The sequence below is a fragment of the Mytilus californianus genome, unplaced genomic scaffold, assembly GCF_021869535.1.
Source record: "Mytilus californianus isolate M0D057914Y unplaced genomic scaffold, xbMytCali1.0.p SCAF_9, whole genome shotgun sequence".
In the NCBI taxonomy this organism is placed as follows: domain Eukaryota; kingdom Metazoa; phylum Mollusca; class Bivalvia; order Mytilida; family Mytilidae; genus Mytilus; species Mytilus californianus.
In genome coordinates, this window is record NW_026262745.1 from 10,888,944 (window position 1) to 10,903,884 (window position 14,941).

General features: G+C 33.9%; 1 protein-coding gene across 1 annotated transcript in view; it reads left to right on the top strand.

Annotated features, from left to right (window-relative positions):
- Positions 1–1,823: 1,823 nt before the first annotated feature.
- The window catches only part of LOC127715782 (fibrinogen-like protein A), a 63,926-nt gene continuing 50,808 nt past the window's right edge, over positions 1,824–14,941 (top strand). Inside the window, exons 1-3 of the mRNA XM_052221927.1 lie at positions 1,824–1,951; positions 2,712–2,808; positions 4,969–5,075. Of these exons, the coding sequence (XP_052077887.1) occupies positions 1,925–1,951; positions 2,712–2,808; positions 4,969–5,075 (231 nt within the window). The 5' untranslated portion in view covers positions 1,824–1,924. The remainder of the gene's footprint in view (positions 1,952–2,711; positions 2,809–4,968; positions 5,076–14,941) is intronic.

Here is a 14,941-nt window from a genome sequence, read left to right on the forward strand (position 1 = left end):
ATCAAACACAAATCGAGAAAAGGGGGCGGGGGTGATGGGGCTTACCCTAACACTAGCCAAACTTGTAAACCTAACCCTAAATTAAAAATGGTTCCCTATACATTGTACTTAAAACAAATGAATGCTCGTGGAGAGCTACAAAAAGGAATAACGTGGTCTATAAACGAAGAAGCGATATTGATAAATTGGTTGACACTTGTTTTATCGTGACGATATAAATATTCCAAAAAAATTGTCATTGGAATTTTAGTCGTTTAATTTCCTCCACTTAATGAAAGAATAAAACAAAATGTAATAGAAATGACTATAAATTTTCCTACTGTTATTTTGGTTGGACACCTGTTTTTATCGTGTCGAAATTAATGAAAAATATATATGTCACTGGATGTTTAGTAATTTTCTTCATTCTATAAAGGCCTATCTCCGTAAATTGATCATGCTTCAAATATTTGTCCCTGGATCTTACACGCATTCAACATGCAACCATTGCAATCAAATAACCGATCTTTTTCCAGTTCTTGGGAATGGAAGAATAGTATTAATTACCTTCATAATAGGTATTATAAAATGTTTCCTCAAACTACACGTCATTTTCGAGTTGGAGGGCAGATAAACATCGAATAAAATTTTGCATCACATCCCCCCCCCCTTTTCAAGAGTTTTTGGGGAGAAAAAATATTCTATAACACGTAAATGGCTATCGAACCTGAATCCCACGGCAACAATTCATTTAAATGTACCTGTATCTCACATACAAATCCAACTGACATCTGCTGCATGTGTTAATTTTCTGGAAATCAGATATAGTATCACGCCACTTTTTGATTGACATATTGAAAAGTACAGTAAAGTTTTATTGGTCAGCATTTAACCTTAGACGTGTGTCATAGCCCATTAATGTCACAAATCATATATAGCTACGCCTTACTCATTAACATATTTAATCCACTCAAAGCTACGCTTTTCGGGAATTAAATACGTTAATTCGTAAAAGGCGTGCTATATATATAACAAATTTAAAGCAGTTAAAAAGATAATGGTTCCTATTGGAGCGTTGAAACCTGGTGGGGTTACACGCGAATAACAAATCTTCTCTCATAAGGCTATATACAGTAGAATCAATGAACTTATAGTTAAAATATTTTAAGTAGCACAGAGCGAAAATTTTCTAGTAATCCCGCTTCGTCAACTTTGGAAGGTAATGTATTCCATTCAGCGATTGGTGTGGGAAAGAACGAGTTCCTTTATACATTGATTTTTTTGTTGATAAAACTTGTGTCCACCACGAGTTCTACTGTCGCCACTGTTTTGATAAGTAAACAAGAAGACAATGTCTATCAGCTCATTCTGGGTACGATAGAGCATGCATGGCCTGTTATCACATAGCCTTCCTTGTCTTTGTAATTCATCTTATCATAATAAAAAGGTATTGGATTGAAAACTTAATATTTATGTAAATAACTCTGACGGGTTTTAAGTATAATTGAGCGATCGTATCATTCGCGTATTTTTGCGTTAACGGAAAATCGTTGGTAGTCTTTAAAATATAAGACATTTTGTGTGGACAAAAATATGCGGTAGACGTAACCTGTTGTTTGTGTTGTTTTGTTGCTGTTTCATTCATGTATTCTCCTCATATCGTGTTTTTCTTCTTCCTTAAATGTTTTAGTGTACTTGTCTTGTGAGAAGGTCGTGGGTTCGCTCAATTCCAACCAAATACATGATATGCATGTAATATATTTGCCACTGGACGTTAGACACTAACCACCAATGATATAATGTACATAAGTTTCATTATACATGTATATTTTTATTAACAGTACGTAAGCCGAAGGACTGTGCAGACTTGGACCCAAACTATGACCCTAGCGGAGTATATAAAATATATCTCACTACCGGAAGAGCATTCAAGGTTTATTGTGATATGACAACCGATGGAGGACGCTGGACTGTAAGTTAATGTCAATTTTTAATAAAAAGAAATGTTTACATTTTGTAAATCTCTGCTTAATATACAAAACCAACTTTATATGGTTGTTGTTATGAACTGTTCGGTGTGGCATTTGGTGTTTACAAAAATAATAATACAATTACTCGATTAGAGGAGTAGAAACACCAAAATATCCGACAGAGGACAATTCGAATTGATAAACATCCTCCACTTTCAAAAAGACTTATATTCACAGACGGTACCATACCTATTCCTATATAGTGATACTTGGCAAAAATAAAAGAAAATAGAGAAAGATAATTGAATGTGTGGATAGGGTAGATTTGTGCAAAAGAAACATTGTTTAACCCAACCAAAGTGTGTGCCTGTACCAAATCACGCTATTAGTACCATGTGTTCGTTGTTGTCTGTCAGTATGTTGGATGTTTGTGGCTGTTGTACTGTTCCTTCTTTATGATAGTTCCTCTCTCTCTCTCTCTCTCTCTCTCTCTCTCTCTCTCTCTCTCTCTCTCTCTCTGAATGAATATATATGTTGATTCGATATTCAAAAGTGATATTACTTCGAAACAACAAAAAAGCCCCACATAAAAACGGATAAAACATATGATATTCCATACATCAAGATTTACCACATTACAATATCGCTACAGATGCGCAGTCATATAATCTTTTGAGTTTATCTTCGCAATTTATTTTATCTTTTTCTTATTTCACATGTCATCCTTTTATATCCAATTGGATATTCCACTATCTTTTTAAGGTTTTTATCAGACGAATGGATGGTTCTGAGAATTTCAATAAAAATTGGATAGGATATGAAAATGGTTTTGGAGACTTAAATCGGGAATTTTGGTTAGGTAAGTCCAGCAATTAAACATGTTTATCCGTTTTTATGTGGGGTGTTTTTGTTGTTTCAAAACAAACATTACTTTTCACAAAATTGAGCATTATTAATGAGAAACACGACGGTTTTAACACAGAACAATACACTTCAGATATCGATAAATATTTTAAAATTACATTTTGTACGATGCAATAGGCTGATGTATTTTCGTTATCTTTTCGTTTTTTCGTTGATGAGATTCAAAAAACGATCAAGATGAAGGACTGCAATAAAGTGCAGTTTCTATGATATATTTTGGTAATATTTTAATATTCATAATATCCCATGTTAAATCCCCAATGTTTCCTTTTTGATTATTATATGACACTTACGAAGATTAATATTTGCTATGAAATAATCAATTTCTTATAATTCTGTACTAAATCATCATATTTCAAGTTTAGCAAATTAAGTTCTAAAATTAGTTTTTACACAATCCATCACTTTTGATTTTCATATCCATCTTAGTTTTCTTACGAAGAATTTGATGACGCCTTTTAAAAAATCAAAGTACTGAAGTACTGAACATCGGATGACCGCAAGTTCTGGTGGATGCACTTGTCTCGGAAAAAAATCATATCTCTATACCTGAAAGTTAGGTTGAGGTACATAGATATATTTTTTTCTGAGACAAGTTCTTGTGTGAATGATGAATAAATGACAGGGAATTCAACCTCACCGTAATAATTATTATATTGTAGTGATATAATCATTTGTTATCAGTATACTCTGATTTGTTGTTATATGTTATATTAATATTTGTATACCAGTTATATATATTGCAGATCATCTTAATAACTCTACAGGCAAATTTTCATCCATTTATATATCATTCTATTCTATTATTCTAATGATAGTGCAGTGCAAGTGCATGGTGGACACTCTTCTGTAATAATTCGTTTTTCTAATAGATTGGATTTGAGGAGCCATTCATATTTTCCCGCTTTTGTTGCAAAACGTTCTCGAGATATTCTTCCGCATGCGTAACACAAATTTTCGGTATTCATGATTTGTTATTGATATATATATATATATTTATCACGACAAAACATTTTCATATCATTTATCTATGCCCTTAAAAATTATTTTCATGAATATTTATTGATGAAATTAATATATAACAAGCGATCATAAGGAATGTTATTTTGAACTCGATAATATCCGCGTAATTATACGAAATACGTTCAGTTATCAGTCAAATGGCAAGGACATTTCTGCGGCAACATAACACCGGATGACCTCTCAAGGTCACATCCGATGTAATAAACTCAACTTACAATTTTGTACAACAGACGTGCATAATCAGTTGACGAGTATTGAGGACCCAGAATTCCGAAAGGTTTTGCCAAATACAGCTGTGGTAATCAATTCCTGGTGTAGAAAATTTTCATTATGTCGAAAAGTTTTGTATATAGTTAATTCATAATTATGAGCATATCAATGTCTTTCCGAATCACTCTAGGGCTTCAAACCATTGCTTTTAAATCAAAACTGCTTTGCAATAATATATTAACCAAGGCCACACCAAAACAGATATGTTTCTACAAGAGTTCTCATTTAAAGAGGTAAATTTTGATAAAATATCTTTATGGGAAATACTTCGGCTCATTTTGAGTTTTACCGAAACTAGGGGTAAAATTGCCATTTAAGTCAAATGTGTCAATTTCATAATGTTTATGAAGTTCATCACAACTAACATATCTGCATTAAAAAAGTACAGATCGTATAATCCAATTAACTTATCGATAAAACTTCAACATAATTTTAATCACAATTGAAAACTTTTACTATTTTTGAAGTTTCAGCGCCAAGAAATTGCTCTCATCGTACGTCCTCTTTTGTGGGAATCGTCGTTATGAGCTAGATTTTCGATTGAAAATATTATAATGCAGATACAAAATCGTATATTTAATCATAAACCAAGTGAGAGAGATAATCGTAATAGTGATTTAAAATACTGTTATGCCAGTGATTATCGATAAAGGAAGAGAATGAAATTTATTACTCAAGTAGGTTTCCGAACGCAGGATGGCCTAACCCTTAGTGATTAAATACTAACTGTTGATCTTATGGTTAAGTAATAACTGTCTAAAATTGAATACCGAATGTAATAAAAAGATTTCACTTTTTTTAGGAAACAAATACCTCAATTTACTGACTTCAATTGGGAAAACTGAAATGAGGGTTGAGATGGAAAATTTTAAAGATGACAAGAGGTATGCCAAATACTCATCATTCAAGGTTGGAGATGCTAGATCGAAATATAAGCTAACAATCGGTGGATTTTCTGGAAATGCTGGTACGTAGGTTTAAGAACATTGCACCATATACAATGAATCAGATTCCGTCAAATTACTAGTCAGTACCTTATAAGTCCGATCTTCGTAGCAGACCATTAAAGAAATATACCATTTTGATTTATATTTTTTTTAAACAAGTAGGTATTTGCCAAGGAGACAATTACCAAAAAAATCAAAATACAAGAAAAGATATCTGCCATGTTCAGATCAAACAGTAGACAATTATCTTTTATACATGTTCAGCTCAAAGTTGCTCTCAATATATCACACAAATAATATCATCAACAACGAATTCATTCAATCTATCTTTTCCAGGCGATGCTTTTGCATATCACAATGGAAGGAAGTTCTCAACACCCGACCAAGACAATGATAATACGAGTGGAAATTGTGCAAAAGCGGGTAACAGCGGTTGGTGGTACAATGCATGTGATACTGCCTGCTTCACATTTTCATATGCCAACAATAATAAAGGTCTGACTGGAGAAGCTCTTATACAATGGGAAACATGGAAAAGTTCTGCGTATTCCTTGAAATATGCTGAAATGATGATACGAAGAGTTTAATTTATTAACAACAAAAATAAAGATAAATCTATCCACTAACATTAATTTTATGATTTATAAATTATATCTAGTAATACATCCGGCACAAAACGTATAAATGTTTATTATAATTTCTATGATTTAATTTCAATGAAAGGATATGTCTCGTCATTATTTCAAAATCATTATGTTTACAATATCCAGAAACAAACTCTTAATATACACGTGAATGAATAAAAGGATGGGGTGTATGAACAATAAAATGACAGTATCCCATTGACGCAAAAAAAAACCTTCTCCTAGAGCTAATATATATACTGTAGATGGTCTTTAACAATACATCAAGCTCTAAATCAGTTCGAGTCTACAAAAGTTAGAAAAGCTAGAAAAGAATAAACTTTATAGATCCATTTGAAGTTTGTATGCCCAAATAATTAATAGGCATAATGGAAAAGAATATACATGAAGTATAATATCCTGAAAAAAAGTCTCTACACGCACTGGACAAAACCAAAATCATGGGAACAGTGCATTCATTGATGTATTCTTCATCTCAACGTTAAAATGAGGTATTCAACATAGAGCAAACTCTTGCACCTCACAAGTTCAAATTGTCACAACCACCGGTTTGACAGGAATTCCTTGCTAAATGTCAATCATGTCACTACATATGTGTATTCAAGAATAGAGCTGCGGGAAATGGACAGAATCTACTTTGGCGGACCCCGGAATTGGGAAAATGCACCAGGTGCTTTCAGTGTTGTTCGTATGTGCTCCTGTTTCTTGATCAACAAAATTTACTGAATGGTTTCCTTTAAATGCTGATGTTTTTTTTTTAAATCCAAACACTCGTATGCTTTCCAATATTCACTGACTATGTTTGTTCCAGGTTTTATATTGTCTTTAATTAAATTCAGTAGTGTTTGTTTAGTTCGATTTTCCACGGTGGCAAACCAAACTTTTCTTGCTCAGCCTGTCTTTTTCAATTCCATCGAACACCCACTGCCCTCTACATGACGCCCTCTGGGGTACTTTCTCAACCCAAATTTACTATCGTTTATTTTTACAATTAAACCATCACCTGCTATTTCTTATATCTATCTCCTAAATTTTGAAAACTATTGATACTTTTAGGAGAAATACTAATGTTTGCATTTTTAAAAGGTCAGATAGACGTTTTGTATAGACAAATATCTATTCTCGATGACAGTAAACAGAGAAGATCATTCCATTTCTACGCTCCCCACTAAGTGTAAATAGCACAAAGTCTATGATTCCAGTGGAAAGCATCTGAATCACCGTTCTCAATCCCTTTAGGTACTTAAATTCAAATTCGGCGATAATTTAACAATGATAGTAAATTAAAACAAAGTTTCTACGAAGAAAATTATGCTACAATTTACTTTTATTATAAACTATAAATAATAAATAAATCTATAAGTTAATTAACCATAAAAATTTAAATTTTCAATCATAAATGTTGTGGATGCGATGGAATTCTTATTTATTAGGCTGAAAACAAACCGCCCCAATTTGTCTCTTAGCTACAAGGAAATGCCATGTTCACATTGGTGGGACGAACTTCTTTCATTTTTTTCCAATCTTAATGTCAATAAAGGCTTTTAAGTTTTCAGTTTCTTAGCTACAGAGAAATGCCATGGTCCCATAGTTTTCAATTCAGCAACGTGCGACGCAGGTTGAAGACTGTATGTTTCCCTTTAAATCACTTGTGTTTATTTTGGTCGTTGCGTTGCTGTCTTAATGACGTATTCCCCAGACCTTCTTTTATTCATTTTTAAAAAGCGACCTCTGTTTATCTTTTTATTCTTGAAGTAATTATTAACAACAAAAGAGAGACTAAAAATAACAATTAAAGGGGTAATCAAACTCATAACTGACAATGGCATGCAAGAAAAAACACGAAAAACGACCAAAAGACAAACAACAGTATACAAAACACAACATAGGAAGCAAAAGACTGAGCAACATGAACCACGCCAAAAACAGGAGACTAAAAGGATTAGCAGGTCCTGCTCTACATGTGGTACCCGTCGTGTTGCTCATGTAAGTACAAATCCGATGATAAGTCTAATTCGGTAGGTCACATTCGAGGAAAAGAGGACAGGATTGTGGTTACGAGAATTTGAACATATCCGTTGTCATCTGTGAAACAGATATTCGATAGCGGTCAACCAACTCGTAATGGCGTTCGTAAAATTCCAAGAACTTCAGAAAATATCGTTTCTGTACAAATACTTCCTTGTTACCACCTGTTGCATTAGTCGTATCACGCAAGGATATCTATTTATTCTGAAAATATAAAATAGTGCCACATATTCATTTCTACGTTTGATAGGATAAAATGGCCAGACGTATTTCTGTTTCGATTATTCTTACTACCTTAAGTGTGTTGGTTGCATCGGATACTATTTTAAACAAACACCTTGTCAAGTCATCATCAGATTCGGGTAAGTGTTTAATTTTGATGGGAGAACTAATCAGATACAAAGAAGTTATCTTATTCAACAGAACTATGACGGGAAATAAATTGTTATTTTATATATAAAAAAAGAAGATTTGGTATGATTGCCAATGGGACAACTCTCCACCAGAGACCAAATGACACAGAAGTTAACAACTATAGGTCACCGTACAGCCTTCAACAATGAGTAAAACCCATACCGCATAGTCAGATGTAAGAAACTCCGAAATAACAAATGTAAAACAATTCAAACGAAAAAACTGATTTATGTATAAAACAATAAACGAAAAACAAATATGATATACAGCAACAAACGACAACCACTGAATTACAGGCTCCTGACCTTGGACAGGCACATACTGAGCTTGGCGGGGTTAAACTAGTTTTCGGGCGCCCAACCCTCCTCTTAACCTAGGACAGTGGTGTAACAGCACAACATATGAACAAACTATAAAAATAAGTTTAAAGGGCTATATGATCTAGATGATACAAAGCAGAAAAACAAGTAAAACAAATACACAGACCGGACGTGGCGGGGTATTTATACATCCCACATACGTCACAAAAAAGACACTAATAAAGTACAAATCTGAGAGTACTCAGAGTTACTGACAGCTAGTTCAAAGCCAATAACAACTAATAAAAAAGAGGGACGAAAGATACCAGAGGGATAGTCAAACTCATAGATGGAAAACAAACTGACAACGCCATGGCCAAAAATAAAAAGACAAACAGACAAATAATAGTACAAATGACACAACATAGAAAACTAAAGACTAAGCAACACGAACCCCACCGAAAACTGGGGGTGATCTGAGGTGCTCCGGAAGGGTAAGCAGATCCTGCTCCACACGTGGCACCCATCGTGTTGCTTATGTTATTACAAATCAAGTAAATAGTCTAATTCGGTAGGTCACATTCGTGAAAAGGGAAGGGTATTGTAGTTACGACATAAGGAACATATCCGATATCATCTGTGAAACGGTTATTCAATAACGGTCAACCAACTCGTGATGGCGTCCGTAAAATTTACGAAGGGATGATTTCAACTTCACCATTTGGAACTCGTGGTTTAATAGCTTCATTGTGAGCAGCAATCCTCTATCAAGGAAATCATGATAGGAAATACAAGCCCGGGAATATCGTATCAGTTGGGAGATATATACTCCGTATGCAGGCGCTGCTGGAATGTTGCTACATAGAAATGGAAAGTTCACAATTGGGAAGCTGAAATCATCTCTTTTGTCGTAAAGTTTTGTTTTCAACCGACCCTCATTGTCAATTTCTAGATGTAAGTCAAGATATGAGGCAAACTTAACTGTATCTGTAGTATCCTTTATCTCTAGTTCGATGGGATAGATTCGTTGAACATAGTCACCAAATTTTGTATTATTTAGTGAGAGAACATCATCTATATAGCGGAACGTAAAGTTAAAGGATATTGCTAACTTCTTATCTTTCTTCCTAAGAAGTTCCTGTATGAAGTCAGCCTCATAATAATAAAGAAACAAGTCGGCAAGAAGAGGGGCACAATTGGTTCCCATTGGAATTTTGACAGTCTGTTGAAAAACATCATGTATCTAAGACTAAATTTATGCTCATTTTGTTAACTTATTGCGTTATTCGTTGCAATAGTGAATGGTTGTGAGTACACTAAAAAGATCCATGGAAGATATCAAGTTCTTGTTAATGAATATTCAGTATCATTTTCACAAATAATGCATGATGGTCTTGAAGTATGGATTCTAGGTACATGTGTACTTACGTTGTTTATCATCTTAATTTCGTGTTATAGTGTTCTTTTTATTTGTCTGAACAGTTTTAACCCTTACTGTTTATTCCATTTTTGGTAATAACCTTTTGACATGGCTCGTTATTTATACATCCCGTCATTGTTTTATTGTGCTATGGTAATTTTTTTGTATTCTTGTATTGCATTTTTTCACCTTCGGGTGCGGGATTTTCTCGCTGTGTTGAAGACTCATTGGTGGCCTTCGGCTGTTTTCTGCTATTTGGTCGGGTTGTTGTCTCTTTGACACATTCTCAATTTCCATTCTCAATTTTATTTGTCTATTATAGAGTGCCTTCATGCCATTTTGTTTTTCTTTGTTGACATAGTTGTTTGTTTTTATAGTGATTAAGATAATTACACAATGTTGACTACTGCGCCTCAATTTTTTTACATTTTTACCTATTATGCCTGTTTGTTTTGCTCACACTTTGTTTTCAATATAATGGAATTTCACGGGACCATCATACAAATGAGAGGTTTAGCTAGCTATTAACCAGGTTTAATCAACCATTTTCTACATACGGGAATGCCTGGTCACAAACGTAATTGATAATAGACGCCAGAAAAACGTACCGAAGTAATTTCAAGTGTTTTTTAATGCCCTCGCCGTAGGCAACGGGGGCATTAAGTGTTACCCTTGACCGTGTGTCCGTCCTTCCGTCCGTCCCATATTCCTTTCCGCACTCTAACTTAAGTTTTTCTCATCCAAATTTTATAAAACTCATATAAAATGCTAAGAACCACAACACACAGACAGAGTCAATTAGGGTTGTTCGTCATCTACCATTCTAGAGTTATGCCCCTTTTTACCTTGGAAAATTGCAAAGCTTGAGCGGGGGCATTTGTGTCCTTAGGCATATTCTTCTTTTATTTTTAATCTGAAATCAAAAATGCTACTATCCTTATTTTCTGTTGACAGAAAAATATCATTGTCTAAATTAAAATAGAAAATGAAATAACATTCTGTAAGGGTGACTTTCAAAATGAATGTTGAAGATAAGATTAATGAATAACGGAATTTTTCGACTTTAAGAAATGATGCCAGAAGGCGTAATACAAACATTCGGACACTGTCAATTTCCATAAATATATACGAGTCAGTCCATGCGAAAGGTACAAAAAGTCATTTTGATAAACTTTACAGGACACGTTGTTAAAGTTCATGAAAATATTTTTGAAAATAGATTTTATCCGAAAAATTTGATATTAATGTAAACATTCATAAAATTATTTATTCTGTCCCGAATTTGTCAGTTAAAAAGGAAAAAGACAAAGACACCAACTGTTAAATTCCTAAATATATTTTATCATGTAAACATCTTGAAAACTAAAACTTAACAATTTTTCACTGGTTATTTGATATTTCAAAATACATTTGTGCACATAAAATATTTATCCCTTTTGTCCCTTTTGACCCTCTGAACTTAGCCAATTAACCTAGATTAAATGTAAAATATGTTATCGTCTTAAATGTGGTGAAATGTTAGACACTCGACGTATGAAAGAAATTTCAAGTTTCTTCAAGTATTCTTTAGGAGATTGTATTTTGTATGATTTATTCGCCAGCCACCAGATCTTGGGTTTATCTGCCGCTAACAGTACGTCAGTGCTCCGTTTCGTATTACTAGGATTCTATAAATTATTCACTAAGTTACCGATATGCAACTCCACTTAATTTTCCTCATATTTTACAGGTGTTTGTTTTTATGGAGTGTCTGCTGAAAGAGTTCTCAATATCTTAGCGACTGGAAAATTCAGAACCGCTGCACCTTTAGGTGAGAACACAATAACGATTTACACCAGCTAGCCAAGAAGACTAAACAAAAATTATTCTTATTCTTACAGCAAATCATTATCTTTTTACATCGATAAACTACCTATTTTTATGGATCTATAAATTACAATGGTATTAACACAATGAAATGTCTTGCCTGTATGTAATTTTGATAAAATACAAACAATGAAATTAAAATGGCAATACTAGAACATGTAAAATACGCAAAACATTAAAGTCAATGAACAATGACATGAGATACAGGGTCAAATAAGTTCCACGAAAATGAGATATGCTAATGCTTAACGACAGTATACCAAATACCAATGACTTAGCATTAGTGAATATACTTTAACTAACATAACCGCAGATTAAACTTTAATGTATAAATTATACAAAAAATTTGAAAGTCAGTAGACCATGACTGATGGAGTGTGGTCAAAAATGTGCATGAAAATGAAACCGGCTAATGATTATACAACTATACATACCAAATATCACTGACTTACCATCGGTAGTTTTTCGTAGACTCATCCTATCGGAAACTTGAACATTTAACATAAGCAAAAATGACAAAGTCAATACACCATGATTACTTAGGGCCAGGTACAAATAATCTCCATGGAAATGAGATGTATCAATGGCGATACAAAGAGTTAACTTAAGGTCATGTATGTAAATCTTGATATCAACTTCGTTATGTTGTTAGGATGCACGTCTCATTGAAGTATATCCTACATTTTCTTTATTCTCTAGATGTATAAATATCTTTCTCTTTAATTTACTTAACAGTACATAAAGATAAAAATAAAAATAAGTTTAAAGGGCTATATGATCTAGATGATACAAAGCAGAAAAACAAGTAAAACAAATACACAGACCGGACGTGGCGGGGTATTTATACATCCCACATACGTCACAAAAAAGACACTAATAAAGTACAAATCTGAGAGTACTCAGAGTTACTGACAGCTAGTTCAAAGCCAATAACAACTAATAAAAAAGAGGGACGAAAGATACCAGAGGGATAGTCAAACTCATAGATGGAAAACAAACTGACAACGCCATGGCCAAAAATAAAAAGACAAACAGACAAATAATAGTACAAATGACACAACATAGAAAACTAAAGACTAAGCAACACGAACCCCACCGAAAACTGGGGGTGATCTGAGGTGCTCCGGAAGGGTAAGCAGATCCTGCTCCACACGTGGCACCCATCGTGTTGCTTATGTTATTACAAATCAAGTAAATAGTCTAATTCGGTAGGTCACATTCGTGAAAAGGGAAGGGTATTGTAGTTACGACATAAGGAACATATCCGATATCATCTGTGAAACGGTTATTCAATAACGGTCAACCAACTCGTGATGGCGTCCGTAAAATTTACGAAGGGATGATTTCAACTTCACCATTTGGAACTCGTGGTTTAATAGCTTCATTGTGAGCAGCAATCCTCTATCAAGGAAATCATGATAGGAAATACAAGCCCGGGAATATCGTATCAGTTGGGAGATATATACTCCGTATGCAGGCGCTGCTGGAATGTTGCTACATAGAAATGGAAAGTTCACAATTGGGAAGCTGAAATCATCTCTTTTGTCGTAAAGTTTTGTTTTCAACCGACCCTCATTGTCAATTTCTAGATGTAAGTCAAGATATGAGGCAAACTTAACTGTATCTGTAGTATCCTTTATCTCTAGTTCGATGGGATAGATTCGTTGAACATAGTCACCAAATTTTGTATTATTTAGTGAGAGAACATCATCTATATAGCGGAACGTAAAGTTAAAGGATATTGCTAACTTCTTATCTTTCTTCCTAAGAAGTTCCTGTATGAAGTCAGCCTCATAATAATAAAGAAACAAGTCGGCAAGAAGAGGGGCACAATTGGTTCCCATTGGAATTTTGACAGTCTGTTGAAAAACATCATGTATCTAAGACTAAATTTATGCTCATTTTGTTAACTTATTGCGTTATTCGTTGCAATAGTGAATGGTTGTGAGTACACTAAAAAGATCCATGGAAGATATCAAGTTCTTGTTAATGAATATTCAGTATCATTTTCACAAATAATGCATGATGGTCTTGAAGTATGGATTCTAGGTACATGTGTACTTACGTTGTTTATCATCTTAATTTCGTGTTATAGTGTTCTTTTTATTTGTCTGAACAGTTTTAACCCTTACTGTTTATTCCATTTTTGGTAATAACCTTTTGACATGGCTCGTTATTTATACATCCCGTCATTGTTTTATTGTGCTATGGTAATTTTTTTGTATTCTTGTATTGCATTTTTTCACCTTCGGGTGCGGGATTTTCTCGCTGTGTTGAAGACTCATTGGTGGCCTTCGGCTGTTTTCTGCTATTTGGTCGGGTTGTTGTCTCTTTGACACATTCTCAATTTCCATTCTCAATTTTATTTGTCTATTATAGAGTGCCTTCATGCCATTTTGTTTTTCTTTGTTGACATAGTTGTTTGTTTTTATAGTGATTAAGATAATTACACAATGTTGACTACTGCGCCTCAATTTTTTTACATTTTTACCTATTATGCCTGTTTGTTTTGCTCACACTTTGTTTTCAATATAATGGAATTTCACGGGACCATCATACAAATGAGAGGTTTAGCTAGCTATTAACCAGGTTTAATCAACCATTTTCTACATACGGGAATGCCTGGTCACAAACGTAATTGATAATAGACGCCAGAAAAACGTACCGAAGTAATTTCAAGTGTTTTTTAATGCCCTCGCCGTAGGCAACGGGGGCATTAAGTGTTACCCTTGACCGTGTGTCCGTCCTTCCGTCCGTCCCATATTCCTTTCCGCACTCTAACTTAAGTTTGTCTCATCCAAATTTTATAAAACTCATATAAAATGCTAAGAACCACAACACACAGACAGAGTCAATTAGGGTTGTTCGTCATCTACCATTCTAGAGTTATGCCCCTTTTTACCTTGGAAAATTGCAAAGCTTGAGCGGGGGCATTTGTGTCCTTAGGCACATTCTTCTTTTATTTTTAATCTGAAATCAAAAATGCTACTATCCTGATTTTCTGTTGACAGAAAAATATCATTGTCTAAATTAAAATAGAAAATGAAATAACATTCTGTAAGGGTGACTTTCAAAATGAATGTTGAAGATAAGATTAATGAATAACGGAATTTTTCGACTTTAAGAAATGATGCCAGAAGGCGTAATACAAACATTC